General features: G+C 42.7%; 1 protein-coding gene and 1 pseudogene across 4 annotated transcripts in view; one reads left to right on the top strand and one right to left on the bottom strand.

Annotated features, from left to right (window-relative positions):
* LOC129460890 (zinc finger protein 709-like) overlaps window positions 1-10,274 on the top strand; it is a 30,282-nt gene extending 20,008 nt beyond the window's left edge. The window contains exons 2-5 of one of the 4 annotated variants that reach the window (XR_008650323.1): window positions 3,077-3,203; window positions 3,405-3,465; window positions 4,739-8,589; window positions 8,648-10,274. Coding sequence is in view for 3 of the 4 variants with exons in the window: in XM_055239391.2 (XP_055095366.1) it covers window positions 2,657-2,689; window positions 3,077-3,203; window positions 3,405-3,465; window positions 4,739-6,140 (1,623 nt within the window). In the remaining variant the exon portion in view is untranslated. Of the gene's footprint in view, window positions 1-2,506; window positions 2,690-3,076; window positions 3,204-3,404; window positions 3,466-4,738 lie in introns of those variants that run through there. The other 3 variants (XM_055239392.1, XM_055239391.2, XM_055239390.1) reach the window with 3 other exon arrangements.
* LOC129460904 (large ribosomal subunit protein eL28-like) overlaps window positions 1-16,916 on the bottom strand; it is a 64,574-nt pseudogene that overhangs the window by 13,433 nt on the left and 34,225 nt on the right.

Here is a 16,916-nt window from a genome sequence, read left to right as displayed (position 1 = left end):
GGGCACAGTGGCTCCTGCCTGTAATCTCAGCACTTTGGGAGGCCAAGGCGGGTGGATCACCTGAGGTCAGGAGTTTGAGACCAGCCTGGCCAACATGACAAAACCCTCTCTCTACTAAAAATACAAAAATTAGCCAGGTGTGGTGGCATATGCCTGTAATCCCAGCTACTCAGGAGGCTGAGACAGGAGAATCACTTGAACCCAAGAGGCAGAGGTTGCAGTGAACTGAGACCACACTTCTGCACTCCAGCCTGGGCAACAGAGCACCATTCTGTCTCAAAAAAAAAGAAAAAGCCAGGTGCAGTGGCTTAAGCCTGTAATCCCAGCACTTTGGGAGGCCGAGGCGGGCACATCACCCGAGACCAGCTGGCCAACGTAAACTGAAACCCTGTCTCTACTAAAAAATAAAAAATTAGCTGGTTGTGGTGGCACGTGCCCATAGTCCCAGCTACTTGAGAAGCCGAGGCAGGAGAATCGCTTAAACCCTGGAGGCGGAGGTTGCAGTGAGCCAAGATTGTGCCAGTGCATTCTAGCCTGGGAGACAGAGTGAGACTCTGTCTCTCAAAAAAAAAAAAAAAAAAAAAGTTTCTTGTAGACAACATATAATTAGGTAGTTTACTTGTAGATTACATACTTTTTAATTTTCTTTGTTACTTCAGTGTTTGACTATTTACCTTACCTGATTTCATTTTTTCCCTCTCTTAACATATTGATTATACTTTTTTTTTTACACTATTTTAATAGTTGCCCTTGAGTTTTCAGTATACAGCTATCCTAAGTCCTCTTTCTAGCAATCTTAGGCCACTTCACTGGTTGCCCAAGTAACTCATAATAGAGTATTCCCAATTCCTCCCTCCTAACAATGCTGTTACTCATTTCACTTATCCATAAACTGTACTTACATGTTGTAGCTATTGTTACTTTGAACAACCTGTTATCTGTCACACTAATCAAGAATGAGAAAATGATTATATTTTACTTCCACTTATGCCTTCTCTATTACAGTACCTTTCTTTGTCATTTACCTTCTTTCTGGTGAATTTAACATTTCTTGCAAAGCAGGTGTACTGGTGACAGATTCCCTCAATTTTTGTCTCAGAAAGTACTACAGACTCATTTGAAGGATAATTTTGCTTGATACAGATTTTTTTCTTTCAGAACTTTAAATATTTCACTCTACTTTCTCCTTGTATGGTTTCTGAAAAGAAGTTCAATTTAACTCTTATCCCTCTTCTCTTCTCTAGAGTGGCTGGGGAATCACTTCCTTCTTAAATTGGAGAAAGGGCATTTTATGTTCTTTTGGAGGAAACCTCTGCTGAGAACCTTTTATACATTTTATAATCATGCGAAAATTCATCATATCATTGTGGACTTTAATGCACTTTATTGTAAATTGCAAATCTTTTTTTTTTTTTTTTTTGATGGAGTTTCGCTCTTACTGCCCAGGCTGGAGTGCAATGGTGCAATCTCGGCTCACCGCAACCTCTGCCTCCCAGGTTCAAGCAATTATCCTGCCTAGCTGGGATTACAGGCATGCGCCATCACGCCCAGCTAATTTTGTATTATTAGTAGAGAAAGGGTTTCTCCATGTCCGTCAGGCTGGTCTCAAACTCCTGACCTCAGGTGATCTGCCTGCCTCAGCCTCCCAAAGTGCTGGGATTACAGGCATGAGCCACCGTGCCTGGCCTGTAAACTGCAAATTTTAACCTGTTCCTCAAGGTCAGCAAGGCCCAAGGTTAACTGGAATGGTTCTGCTGGAAAGAGCTCTTTTGGCATTTTGCCATCTCAGGATGGCAACTATTTGCTAAAAATTGGTGGAAAGTATCCCTGAGGCTCAGAAGTATAGAGATTTTATCTAAAGTTGTCATGCTTTATTCCTCATGCCTGAGCTCTAACTCCCCAGTAACTTAATAGCTCCATGAAATGGGACAGAAAGAAATAAGTCTCTAATAAATATTAACACAAATAAGTGAAAATAAACACTTCTCTGGGGTGAAGAGAAGTGGTGCAATCTCAGCTCACTGCAACCTCTGCCTCCCAGGCTCAAGCAATTCTCATGCCTCAGCCTCCTGAGTAGCTGGGATTAAAGATGTGCACCACTACAACCAGCTAATTTTTTTTTTTTTTTTGAGACAGAGTCTTGCTCTGTTGCCCAGGCTGGAGTGCAATGGCGTGATCTTGGCTCACTGTACCCTCTGCCTCCCAGGTTCAAGTGATTCTCCTGCCTCAGCCTCCTAAGTAGCTGGAATTACAGGAATGCACCACCACACCCAGCTAATTTTGTATTTTTAGTAGAGATGGGGTTTCACCATTTTAGCTAGGCTGGTCTCGAACTCCCGACCTCAGGTGATCCACCCTCCTCGGCCTCCCAAAGTGTTGGGATTACAGGTGTGAGCCACCGAGATGGGGTTTCACCATGTTGCCCAGGCCGGTCTCAAACTCCTAAGCTCAGACAATCTGCCCGCCTCGGCCTCCCAAAGTGCTAGGATTACAGGTGTGAGCCATTGTGCCCAGCCAACTTCTCCAAAAGAAATATTCTGATGGAATTGGCTGGATCTGACTACCTCGAATATCCTGGAGTACCTCAGGACAATATGGTCAGGTAAATATTGTTACAAGTTTGATTTCCACGTGCCGCTTGTTCTCATGCTTAGTGATGGGAATAGTAGAAAAAGCTTCTAGTTCTTCAGTGTGCTTTTATTCATTCACATATTATCCATATTTGACCCTGTGTCTCAAGGAATGTTGAGTGATGTGCTGTATAATAAGAAGATGAGTTTTTCTCACAAAGAATTGATGGCCTTAAAATGGAATTTTTTTGTACAGCATTTCTCGCACTTTTCCAGAGTGCCCTGGATCCTGCCATTGGAAAGCAATATGATTGTGATCACAGTGAAAGTGTAGAAATAATTTTCGACTACTGAGGGAGTGTGGCCAAAGAGAGTTCTGACAACAAATTCATAGAATAAATCTCTGGAGATCACAGAATCATCGTGAACATCTTATGACTTGAGTATAGATGTCCAGTGCTGTCAGTCTCACCCATTCTCCTTTACACACATTTGGAATGTTTCAGGACTCAGTGACCTTTGAAGATGTGGCTGTGAACTTCACCCAGGAAGAATGGGCTTTGCTGGATCCTTCCCAGAAAAAACTCTACAGAGATGTGATGTGGGAAACCTTCAGGAACCTGGCCGCTATAGGTAAAAATGAAATCATTCTATCATGTTCTTGAATGAATTAGAGAATACCTTTTTCTTGGATATCAATGCTATTCCAAGATGTGGAATGTGAAAAGGCAAAATTCTTTCGTAAATCAGGCATGGTCACATATGGACCTAGAATCTAATAATTTTTCTGTAATTTCTAATAATTTGATAGTTTTTTCTGGGTCTCCATTTCAGGAACAAAACAAAAAGAATGGAACATTGAAGAGCAGTACAAAAACCAGGGGAGAAATCTCAGGTGAGTCACCCTCAGAAAAGAAAGCAGTATTCTAGGAGAAAATCTTAGTATGTCATTAAATTTGATAATTAAAGAAACAAAATAAATAAGCCGAGCCTCAAATGTATCTGTTCTTAGAAAATATTAACCCAGCTAGCGCAGTGGCTCATGCCTGTAATCCCAGCACTTTGGGAGGCTGAGGTGGCCGGATCACCTGAGGTCGGGAGTTCAAGACCAGCCTGACCAACATGGAGAAACCCCATCTCTACTAAAAATACAAAATTAGCCAGGCGTGGTAGCACATTCCTGTAATCCTAGCTACTCAGGAGGCTGAGGCAGGAGAATCGCTTTAACCCGGGAGGCGGAGGCTGCAGTGAGCCAAGATTGCGCCATTGCACTCCAGCCTGGGCAACAAGAGTGAAGCTCCATCTCGGGAAAAATAAATTAAAAAAAATAACCCAAAGTGCTTTTTTGTTTTGTTTTGTTTTGTTTTTTGAGACGGAATCTCGCTATCACCCAGGCTGGAGTGCAGTGGTGTGATTTCGGCTCATTGCAGGCCCCGCCTTGTGGGGTTCACGCCATTCTCCTGCCTCAGCCTCCCGAGTAGCTGGGACTACAGATGCCCGCCACCTTGCCTGGCTAATTTTTTGTATTTTTAGTAGAGACAGGGTTTCACCGTGTTAGCCAGGATGGTCTCAATCTCCTGACTTCATGATCCACCCACCTCAGCCTCCCAAAGTGCTAGGATTACAGGCATGAGCCACTGCGCCTGGCCCCAAAGTGCTTTCTTAAATATGGCATAGATGTTCATGGTCCGGGCGCGGTGGCTCACACCCATAATCCCAGCACTTTGGGAGGCCGAGATGGGTGGATCATGAGGTCAGGAGTTCAAGACCAGCCTGGGCAACATAGTAAAAAAGTAGCCGGGCGCAATGGCAGGTGCCTGTAATCCCTGCTACTCAGGAGGCTGAGGCAGGAGAATCACTTGAACCTGGGCGGCAGAGGTTGCAGTGAGCCAAGATTGCACCACTGCACTCCAGCCTGGGCTACAGAGTGAGACTCCATCTCAAAAAAAAAAACAAAAAACCCATATATGAAAATCACTGTTTTTATAACAGCTATGTTTGAGCCCTCTTGCAGAGCCACAGCATTCAGTACATTCACCTCACAAGCAATTTAGACAGGACAAAAAAATCTATACTTTCCCTGAAAGTGGAAAAAATAGTTATTCTAATATCAGTTAATAGAAAATCTTTAATAAATGAACTATTAATGTGCTGCTCATTTTTTACAGAAATCATATGGTAGAGAGACTCTGTGAAAATAAAGAAGGTAGTCATAGTGGAGAAGGTTTCAGCCAGATTCCAAATCTCAGTCTGAATAAGAAAACTCCTTCTGGAGGAAAGCTTTGGGAAAGCAGTGTATGTGGAGAAGTCTTGAGCCATCATTCATCCCTTAACTGGCACATCAGATCTTACACCAGACACAAACTGTATAAGTGTCAGGAATATGGAGAGAAGCCGTATAAATGTAAGAAATGTGGGAAACCCTTCAGTTATCTGCAGTCTTTTAAAAAACATAAAAGAACACACAGTGCAGGGATAGTCTACAAATGTAAGGCCTGTGGGAAAGCCTTCAGTTGTCAACGTTCTTTCCAAATACATGGAAGGACTCACACTGGAGATAAACCCTTTAAGTGTAAAGAATGTGGAAAAGCATTCCGATATCACCAGTCTGCTCAAAGACATGAAAAGGCTCATACTGGAGAGAAACCCTACAAATGTAAGGAATGTGGGAAACCCTTCATTTATCGCCATTCTGCTCGAGCACATGAAAGGAATCACACTGTACAGAAATGCTATGAATGTAAACAATGTGGAAAAACCTACATATCTTCTGTAGGTTTTCAAGCACATGAAAGAACTCACACTGGAGAAAAACCCTATGAATGTAAAAAATGTGGAAAAGTGTTTGTATATCACAACTCTGCTCAAAGACATGAAAAGGCTCATACTGGAGAGAAACCCTACAAATGCAAGGAATGTGGGAAAGCCTTCAGTTATCACTGTACTGCTCAAAAACATGAAAGGAATCACACTGCACAAAAACACTATGAATGTAAACTGTGTGGGAAAACTTACTTGTCTCCTTTAGGTTTTCAAGCACATGAAAGTACTCACACTGGAGATAAACCCTTTGAATGTAAAAAATGTGGAAAAGCATTTAGATACTACTACTCAGCTCAAAGACATGAAAGGACTCATACTGGAGAGAAACCCTACAAATGTAAGGAATGTGGGAAAGCCTTTTATTGTTGCAGTTCTGCCCGAAGACATGAAAGGATGCACACTGCAAAGAAACAGTATGAATGTAAAAAATGTGGGAAAACATACATTACTCTTGCAGGTTTCCAGATACATGAAAGAACCCACACTGGAGAGAAACCTTATGAATGTAAACAGTGTGGTAAAGCCTTCAGTAGTTCCAGTTATATTCATATACATGAAAGAATTCATACTGGAGAGAAACCCTATGAATGTAAAGAATGTGGAAAACCCTTCAGTTTCCTTACAGGCTTTCGCGTACACATGAGAATACACACTGGAGAGAAACCTTATAAATGTAAGGATTGTGGCAACGCCTTCATTTGGCGTGCATCCTTACAATACCATGTGAAGAAAGTGCACGCTGAATAGAAACTATAAATGTAAAATATCGAAAGTTTTTCAATTTTAACGATTTTCAAAGTTGATATGAAAGTTCATACTGGAGAGTAGTTGCATGAACGTAAGTAATACAAGAAAGCCTGATATAACTTAATTCAGGTATAATGCTCTAGAAAATTCATGCCATGAAAAAATATTATAAATGTATTATCTTTATCAGTGCCACATCCCTTTTTGATTCTTCCTAGTTTTTAATATATTTTTATTTTAAAATATTTTTATATATGTGTATATATATGTATATATTTGTAGAGACAGGCAACATTATCTTGCCCAGGCTGATCGCCAACTCCCCTGACCTCAAGTAATCCTCCCCACCTCAGCCCCGCAAAGTGCTGGGATTATAGGCATGAGCCACCACACTGGGCCAGTTTTTGTTTTTGTTTGTTTGTTTTTTGAGATGGGTCTTGCCATGTTGCCCAGGCTGTCCTTGGACTTCTAGGCTCATGAGATCCTCCCACCTCAGCTTCCTGAGCAGCTGGGACTACAGGTGTGTGCTGCCTTGCCTGGCTTAGTGCCACATTCTTAAAGTGGATATCTGGACTCGGTTCCTACTTACTTTCATAAATGAACATTGAGGTGAGATTATTCTGTAAATACTCTTTAAGAAATAGTGCAAAAGTATAATTGGTAGTGTTTTTTCCTAAGTCAGTTAATAAAACTTTTTAATAAAATTCCTTAAGTCAGTTAGTAAAATTTTTTCTAATAGTTCTGGGCCATTGAAAAATGACAGTTTGGTACTGGGAGTTTTCTACTGGCATCCTGTGGCAGGTATTGGCTTTCCCTTATCCATTATGTATATATTCCACCTTCCTCAGGAGAAAACCTTTCTTCTTTTTCGTTAGAAGAGCCTTATTTTATTTCCCTTGCTAATGAATAGTGGGCCAAGGTTATACAATATAGTCTTATATAAATTATTTCCATATTTTGCTCTTTTTCTTTCTGGCCAAGATATGGATGATAGACTTTGAATTAAGAAGTAAGATCTGTGATAGGACAACACAATCTAGGTTGGAGGTGTGCCTCTTAGATTGTGCTATGTCATTATGGGTAACGTGAACTAAATTTCCTAGAATCTATTCCCTTTTGGATTCCATGTTGGAATTCAGCAGTAGCCTAACTGACATGGAAGTTGGAAGGCAGAACTGAAGAAGGCATTAGTCAGGTTTTGGACCCATCTACATGGAGACAGACAGATGCATAGGGACAAATGAGGGCTTGCAGGAAAATCCAAACTGCAAATATATCTTTGATGTGAAGATTGTGGAGACATCTGTGGAACCCTACCCGTCTGAGAAAATAGACAGTGGTGTTTTAAATAAACTCCTGATTGTCAGGACAAAGTATCAGGAAAACAGGCAGGAGGCCGGTGTCCACGCAGTCCCCTTGCAGCCTTCTTAAGTTCTGCCTCCCAATTTTCATGTCATTAGGCTACTGGTGAATTCTAACATGGAAAAAAAAAAAAGATTCTAGAAAATGTAGTTAACAACATTACCCATATCAACATAATCCACCAGGCAACTAATTAAAACTGTCATGGTTGAGGGTATTTTCTGTTGTTCTGACTCCCCTCATCTCTAGATTATATTCAAACAAGATCTAATTTGCATAGTAAACACTTCATTCTGTTAATACTGGTAATAACTGTGTTCCTGATTCCCCTGTGACAGCTACAATGATACAGTCACATAGAACAACATGGGGGCTTGTTTGTCTGTTGCATTATGCAGTAACTGCTGTGACACAGTCTATGTGAAAACAAATGTCTTAGGCAGATCGTGAGAATTTCCAATTACAGCCAAATGTGATCATGTGCACATTCTCAATTATGTTTGTATGTGATAAAAACAATGCATTTTTATCAACTTCTGCAGGTATTTCTTAGAAATATTTTATTAACTCTTTTAAAACAATTTGTGTACTAACAACTATTGTATTAATATTTTCCATTACCTGAGAATATATATTAAAATATCCCATTGCAATTATGCATTTTCAGGTCAACTTTGTAATTTTGTCAGGTTATTCATTATACATTCTAAATAATGAGTCAGTATTACCATTTGCATAAAAGTCCAAGTACTTTTTTTCTTTAAAAAATGTTAAAGAAAATGTAAAGGAAAAAATTTTTTTTAATTCTTACATGGTCACAATTTTTCTCATGAATCTAATTTCTCACTTAGAATACCACAGGAAAAACGCATGCTTTTGTCTGTACCATCTTGCCAAAGACCACTAGAATCACACCTATAGTCACAGAGTGGCGTGTAAAGAGTTGTAATAAGGATGAACACAAAGCATCAGCGATGGAGGGTTATCAATAAGAGGGTGCTCAAGAGGACTTCTTACAGGATTTGTTTCTTTTAGGTGATTCCACTGCCATTCAACAAAGTGAGGTGTTTGTATTGGATGCTGTTAGGTGAACTCAATTCCATTGCCATTCAACAAAGTGAGGTGTTTGTATTGGATGCTGTTAGGTGAACTCAATTCCATCCTTGGAAATTCTAATAGTTCTTATCTAGGAGGCAGAAAGAGTGGCACTAACCCTAATTCATAAGAAGCACAAGTCATATTAGGAGATTTCTGGTCATTTTTAAGGTTTGGAGTCTGTTTTCTTTTAGGTTATCGGAGACATGGTTACAGAATTTCGTTTTGATCCATTATGGTCACCTGGTAGCTTTGTCTGATGGAGGTTCGTTACGGTTTTCAACAGGGTAAGACTTCGCCTTGTGGTGAGTTGGGGAGCAGCTGTCATTGGGAACAGCTTTTGCTTTTCTCATTATCTCAACACAAGTATTTGCTGTGGTATAATGGACACTGTACCTCAGTTAAATTGTTGACCAAAATTAAGTCTGTTGAGGCAGAAATAATTTGATAAAGGCTAATCAAAGCCAAATGTGAGGATCGGCCTGGGAAGCACCAACAAGTTGTATATGTTTCAAAGTCTATTACAAGTTGGAACGCTCTTATAAGTTTAGGAGGCCAGGTGCTGTGGCTCATGCCTATAATTCCATGTACTTGGGAGGATTGCCTGAGGCTAGGAATTTGGGACCAACCTGGGCAACATAGGGAGACTTCATGTCTAAAAAAATAAATTAATTATTAGCTGGGCATAATGGTGCCCAATTGTAGTCCCAGTACTCAGAAGTGTGAGTCAGGAAGATCGTTTGAATCCAGGAGTTCAACACCAACCTGGGTAACATAATGAGACCCCTCTCATCTCAAAGAACTAACAAATTAAGAAAAATAGACTGGTTTCTGCATTTTTTCAAAGAAGACATACAAATGGCCTGAAAGCATATGAAAAGGGACTTAATATCACTAATCATTAGAGAAATTCAAATCAAAACCACAATTACATGTTACCTCATACATGCAAGGATGGGTACTATCAAGAGAGATTAGTGTTAGAGTACAGAGAAAAAGGAAGCTTTGTATACTGTTGGTGGAAATGTACATTGGTACAGCCATTGTGAAAAACAATATGGAGGTTCCGCAAAAAACAAAACAAAACAAAAAAAAACCATATGATCCAACAGTCTCGCTCCTGGGTATATGCATGTATGCCCAAAGGCAGTGATCAGTATTTCAAAGAGATATCTGCCACCCGCATATGTTCATTACAGCATTATTCACAATAGTCGACATATGGAAACAAACTTAGCATCCATTAATGGATGAATAAAGAAAATGTGATGTATATTTAAACAGAATATTACTCAGCCATAAAAAGGAAATCCTGACATTTGTCACATGAATAAACCTGGTGGACACTATAAAATAAGGCAGACATAGGCAAATACTTCATGATCCCACTTAATTGTGGAATCTTAAAAACTCAAACTCAGGCAGAGGGAGGAACGGTGGTTACTAGAGTCCAGAAGGTAGGGAAAATGGAGAAATGTTGGTCAAAGGTTAAAAACCAAGTTGTAAGGTGAACAAGTTCTGGAGATTTAATGTACAGCATGGGTGGTCATCAATGTGTTAATTTGACTGTGGTAACCATTACAGAATGTATATATATACATCAAAACATAACTGTATATCATAAACATATACAATCTTTGTGAAGTATTTTAAAATAAAAAAGGAATGTTTACTGAATCTGTGCCTGGTGGATCTTTGTATTACTGAGAAGTGTTGAAGTCTTCAGTTAACTGAATTTTTCTGTCTCACCTTGCAGTTCCGTGTGTTCTTACATGACGTATTTTGACAATCTGTTAAGTGCATGTATTTAAAATTATGTCATTTCTATTACTGGGTCTTAATTTCTTCCTGAAATATCTGATCTGGTTATTTAATCCAGTGTATATTTTATACCAGGCATTGTTGTTTTCCTTTCTAGTAGCTCAAATTGTGTCTTTAGTTTTTAATTTTTTTTCTTTCAGACAGGGTCTCTCCCTGTCACCCAGGCTGGAGTTCAGTAGTGTTATCTTGGCTCACTGAAACTGCTGCCTCCCAAGCAAATGATCCTCCCACCTCAGCCTCCTGAATAGCTGGGACTACAGGTGCACACTACCATGCCCGGGTAATTTTTTAAACTCCCCTTTTTTTTTGGAGAGACAAGGTCTTACTATATTGCCCAGGCAGGTTCCCTGGGCTCAAGGGATCTTCCTGCCTTGGCCTCTCAAAGTGCTGGGATTACAGGTGTGAGCCATGCGCCAATGTGCCTGGCCAGTTTTTAATTAATTTATTTATTATTTTTTTCGAGCTGGAGTCTTGCTCTGTCACCCAGGCTGGAGTGCAGTGGCGCAGTCTCGGCTCACTGCAAGCTCCGCCTCCCAGGTTCACGCTATTCTCCTGCCTCAGCCTCCTGAGTAGCTGGGACTACAGGTGCCCGCCACCACGCCCGGCTAATTTTTTGTATTTTTAGTAGAGACGGGGTTTCACTGTGTTAGCCAGGATGGTCCTCAAACTCCTGACCTCATGTGATCTGCCCACCTCGGCCTCCCAAACAGGCATGAGCCACCGCACCCGGCCTTTAATTTTTTTTAAGGTCAAATATAGTAACATAAAATTTACCATTTTAAGTATGTCATTCAGTAGCATTAAATACATTAACAGTGCTTTAGAACCACCACAGCTAGCTAGCTAGCTCCAGAATTTTTTCATTAGTCCAAAAAAAATTGGTACCCATTAAACAACGATTCCCTATTCCTCCCATCCCCATCCCTTGGTAATTTCTATTTTCCTTTCTTGCTCTATGAATTTGCTGATTCTAGGTGCGTCATGTAAGTAGAAGCATGCAGTATTTGTCCTTATGTGTCTGGCTTATTTCACTTAGCATAATGTTTTCAAGGTTCATCCATATGTTAGCATGTACCAGTAATTCAGTTTTTGTGCCTGAATAATATTCCCAAGTGTGGTATATTGGATACACCACACTTTGTTTATCCATCCATATGTTGAGCACTTGGGTTGTTTCCACAAAACTATTTTGACTACTGTGAATACTGCTCTAAAATTGGTGCATATGTGTCCGAGTCCCTGCTTTCCATGGTTGATTGAAACGGAGTCTCGCTCTGCCGCCCAGGCTGGAGTGCAGTGGTGCAATCTTGGCTCACTGAAACCTCCACCTCCCGGGTTCAAGTGATTCTCCTGTCTCAGCCTCCTGAGTGGCTGTGATTACAGGTGTCTGCCACCATGCCCAGCTAACTTTTTGTATTTTTAGTAGAGATGGGGTTTCACCATGTTGGCCAGGCAGGCTGGTCTTGGACTCCTGACCTTTGGTGATTCACCCACCTTGGCCTCCCAGAGTACTGGGATTACAGGCGTGAGCCACCGTGCCTGGCCTCTATTCTTTTAGATACATACCTAGGAGTGGAATTGCTGGGTCACAGAGTTTTCTGTGTTCATTTATAGCCATACTGTTTTTCACAGTGGCTGTGTTTTACATTCCCCCCAGCAATACACAAGGACTGCAATTTCTCTGCATGCTCACCAACCCTGGTTATATTCTACTTTTTGTTTTAAATGGCAGCCATTCCAACAGTTGTGAACTATCTCACTGGTGTTTTTACATTTCCCTAATTACCAGTGGTAATGAGCATTATTCCATGTGGTTGTTGGCCATTTATATATCTTCTTTGTACAAATGTTTTCAAGTCCCTCACTCATTTTTGAATTGGGTCATTGGTTTGTTTTCTTGAGTTGTAGGAGTTCCCACGTATTTTGGGTATTAATCTCTTCCGAGATATGTGATTTGCAAATACGTTCTCTCATTCTGTATGTTGTCTTTTGTCTTGAGAGTGTCCTTTGGTGCACAGAAGTTTTAAATTTTCATGTAGTTCAGTTTATTTTTTGTTTGCCTGTGCTTTAGATTTCATATCCAAGAAATGATTGTTAAATCCAATGTCATGAAAATTTCCCCTATATTTTCTTCTAAGTCTTCTATGGTTTTGGCTCTTAAGTTTAGATCTTTGACTCAAAGTTAATTTTTGTATATAAGGTAAGGGTCCAACTTTATTCTTTGGAATGTAGATATCCAGTTTTCCCAACAACATATGTTTAAAGACTGTCCTTTAAACATATGTTTAAACATATGTCCTTTAAACATATCACGCCAGGCTGGAGTGCAGTGGCGTGATCTCGGCTCACTGTAAACTCCGCCTCCCAGGTTCATGCCATTCTCCTGCCTCAGTCTCCTGAGTAGCTGGGGCTACAGGCGCCTGCCACCACGCCCGGCTATTTTTTTGTATTTTTAGTAGAGACGGGGTTTCACCGTGTTGTCCAGGATGATCTCGATCTCATGACCATGATCCACCCACCTCAGCCTCCCAAAGTGCTGGGATTACAGGCATGAGCTACCATGCCCGGCCCTAAAGACTGTCCTTTCTCCATTGAATGATCATGGCACTGTTGTCAAAAAATCATTTGACCACATATGCAAGCATTTTCTTTCTAGACTCTCTGTTCTGTTCCATTGGGCTGTATGTCTGTCCCTGTGCAGTACCATGTGGTTTTGATGATGGTAGTTTTATAGCCAGTTTGAAATCAGGCAGTGTGAGTCTTTGAACTTTTTTTCAAGATTGTTTTGGTATTAGGGGAGATAAATGAACGTTAGGGTTGATTTTTTCTGGTTTTGTTTTTGTTTTTGTTTTTAAAGGCCATGAGGATTTTTTTTTTTTTTTTTGAGATGGAATCTCACTCTGTCTCCCAGGCTGGAGTGTAGTGGCACAATCTCAGTGCACTGCACCCTCCATCTCCTGGGTTCAAGTAATTCTCCCTGCCTCAGCCTCCTGAGTAGCTGGAATTACAGGCACGAGCCACCACACCCGGCTAATTTTTTGTATTTTTAGTAGAGACAGGGTTTCACCGTGTTGGCCAAGCTGGTCTTGAACACCTGACCTCAAGTGATCCGCCTGCCTCAGCCTCCCAAAGTGCTGGGATTACAGGTGTGAGCCATTGTGCCTGGCCTAAAAAGAAGGCCATAAGGATTTTGATAGGGGTTGCATTGTATCTGTAGATTAATTTGGGTAGTATGCTCATCCTAACAATAGGAAGTCTTAACAATCCATGAACATGGGATTACTTGCGATTTATTTGTCTGTTCTTTAATTTGTTTCAGCAATCTTTTGTAGTATTCAGTGTACAAGATACAGGCCTCTTGGCTGAATTTTTACTGTTTTTGATGCTTTTGTAAATAGAGTTGTTTTATTAATTTTCTTTCAGACCGTTTGTTAATATATAAAAATGCAACTTGGAGCTGGGCATGGTAGCTCACACCTATGATCCCAGCACTTTGGGAAGCCAAGGCAGGTGGAGCACGAGGTCAGGAGTTCAGGATCATCCTGGCCAACATAGTGAAACCCCATCTCTACTAAAAATACAAAAATTAGCTGGGCGTGGTGGCATGTGCCTGTAGTCCCAGCTACTTGGGAGGCTGAGGCAGGAGAATCACTCGAACAGGGAGGTGGAGGTTGCAGTGAGCGACACCATGCCACTGCACTCCAGCCTGGATGACAGAGTTAGACTCTATCTCAAAAAAAAAAAAAAAAAAAAAAAATGCAACTTGGGCTGGGCTTGCTTGGTGGCTCACACCTATAAGCCCAGCATTTTGGGAGACTGAGGCAGGAGGATCACTTGAGGGCAGGACTTTGAGAGCAGCCTCAGCAACATAATGAGACCCCATCTCGTTTAAAAAAAAAAAAAAAAAAAAAAAGGCCAGGTGCAGTGGCTCACACCTGTAATCCCAGCACTTTGTGAGGCCCAGGCAGGTAGACCACCTGAGGTCAGGAGTTCAAGACCAGCGTGGTCAACATGGTGAAACCCCGTTTCTACTAAAAATACAGAAATTAGCTGGGCATGGTGGTGCGCACCTGTAGTCACAGCTGCTCAGGGAGGCTGAGGAAGGAGAACTGCTTGAACCCAGGAGGTGGAGGCTGCAGTGAGCCGAGATCGCACCACTGCACTCCAGCCTGGGCAACAGAGCTAGACTCCCTCTAAAAAAAGTCTGTTTAGTTCAGGTTTAGAGAAAGACTTGTTTGGGTTGTCTTCTGGAGAATGGGTTTATGATTTTGACAGTTTATTTAGATCAGAACCTTAAGCTGATTCCAGGTGAGAGTTTCCTGCTGGTGAAAATTAAGGTCCTGAAGGAGGGAGCATTTCCACACTGAGGGGACAGGAACTCACAGACTGGTCCCCTCTGGGGCTGCATTACAGCAGTCAGAACCTGGCTCTTAAGGTTGGGAATGTGATTCATTTTCTGAATGCGGCTTTTCCTTGTGAAGGAGGATGCTTATCTGAGCTAGTTCAAATGTTTGCTGTTCTTCCCTTTTCATTTTTTGAGATGAAGTCTCACTCTGCTGCCCAGGCTGGAGTGCAGTGGCATGATCTTGGCTCACTGCAACCTCCGCCTGCCGAGTTCAAGTGATTCTCTGGCCTCGACCTCCCCAGTAGCTGGGATTACAGGCACGTGCCACCATGCCCAGCTATTTTTCTTTTTTTTTTTGAGACAGAGTCTCTCTGTGTTGCCAGGCTGGAGTGCAGTGGCGTGATCTTGGCTCACTGCAACCTCTGCCTCCCAGGTTCAGGCAATTCTCCTGCCTCAACCTCCCGAGTAGCTGGGACTACAGGCACATGCCACCACGCCCAGCTAATTTTTTTGGTAGTTTTAGTAGAGACAGGGTTTCACCATGTTGGCCAGGATGGTCTTGATCTCTTGACCTTGTGATCCACCCGCCTTGGCCTCCCAAAGTGCTGGGATTACAGGCATGAGCTACCGCGCCTGGCCTAGTTTTTGTATTTTTAGTAGAGAACGGGGTTTCACCATGTTGGCCAGAGTGGTCTCAAACTCCTGACCTCAGGTGATCCTCCTACCTCGGCCTCCCAAAGTGCTGGGATTATAGGCGTAAGTCATCGTGCCCGGCCCCTTTTGATTTCTTTACAGAATATTGCTGTAGTATAACTCTTTTTTCCACGCACTTAATTTTTGTTCCCTTGTTGGCATATTTCATTTTCTTCCCTGAAAAGGGGTAGACTGAGGTAAGGTATGAGGAAGGCTTGGCCATGCCACCAGCCGCTTATCCCAAATTCCTGATCCCTGGAAGACATCTGGGCCCTCCCTCCTGTTCCAGCCCAGTAGCTTCCAGCAAAGGTACTGGTTCAATTGGACACGGAGTGTGGAACTGCCTGCTCACACTTGTGAACCCCTGTCCAGGAGGAAGAAACAGAAAGGGCCCAGTGAGTATAGGAAGATGCCAGTGCCCACTGTGGAAAGTCCGGAGCCAAGTTTTTCTTAAATGCAAATGTCCCCAGTGTGGGGTCACATCCAAGCTCCAGAAGGAAGCCTGGCCTGGTGGGGTGGGAGGGCTGTTGCTAGAACCGGTCAGTCCTGCTCCACACTTCCACGCTTTCCGTGGCTTCTCCTGAAACCCGGGCCTAAGGGGTGGGGCTTGATTCCTATCCTAGGGGTACTGGGCGGGGTTGTGTAAATCATCCAATCAGGTGCTCCGCCAGGAGGGTGGAGCCAAGCTCCGCAAGTCTAAGGGGCTCTTGTTCCCATAACCCACTGAAATCAGCGTTCCAGAGGGCCAAGGTGGCTCCACCACAGCTTCTGTCCGGTGGTGACTAGCACTGATCCCCGGAGCCAAGGGAGGACCCGGGACACCTGGGAGCCGGGAAATGGTGAGTGTGCAAGGCCGGGTGGGAGGAGGGGCTGGTTGGGACCTGCTGTGGTGGGACCCGGGCCTCTCAGCAGCGATTCCGGGGTCTGCGGACCCGAGTCTCCCTAGCGCAGCTCGGCCCTAGGTCCCTTCGGCCACAGGGTGGGGCTGGGCCGGCAGCCGGGACCCCGGGCAACGTGTCCCGTCCCTGCGTGGCAACTGCAGCCCCGGTCCGGAGCCCTCTCGGCAGCACAGCGCCCGCAGTGCCCGCGGCCCCGCATCTCCCCAGATTGTGTGGGGGCCATGGGAGGATCATGGCGAGGATCCAGACTCGTGTGGGGTTCTCCTGCGAGGAGCTGTGGTCTGTGGGGTTCCCAATCCCGCCTTTCACCTGTAAAAATTAAAATGCAGCACCGTTAAATATTTATTTAGCCAAGAGCAATTCATGAATAATGCAACCATGGCTTGTTCTTTGGGGTCCCGTCAGGGGGGCTTGAAGGAAAGGCTTTTATAAGGTGTATGAGGAAGCAAGCCAAATTAAATCTTTGGTTATAAGTTGCTTTATTTGGTCTGTCAACCAAAGGTTAAAAAAACAGGCGTTTTATTCTGAGCCAAGTTTAAGGACGATAGCCTGGGAATGCAG

This window comes from Symphalangus syndactylus, chromosome 13, assembly GCF_028878055.3.
Source record: "Symphalangus syndactylus isolate Jambi chromosome 13, NHGRI_mSymSyn1-v2.1_pri, whole genome shotgun sequence".
Taxonomy (NCBI): domain Eukaryota; kingdom Metazoa; phylum Chordata; class Mammalia; order Primates; family Hylobatidae; genus Symphalangus; species Symphalangus syndactylus.
The sequence above is the reverse complement of the archived record's forward strand: the minus strand, read 5'-3'. Positions and strand labels throughout refer to the sequence as shown.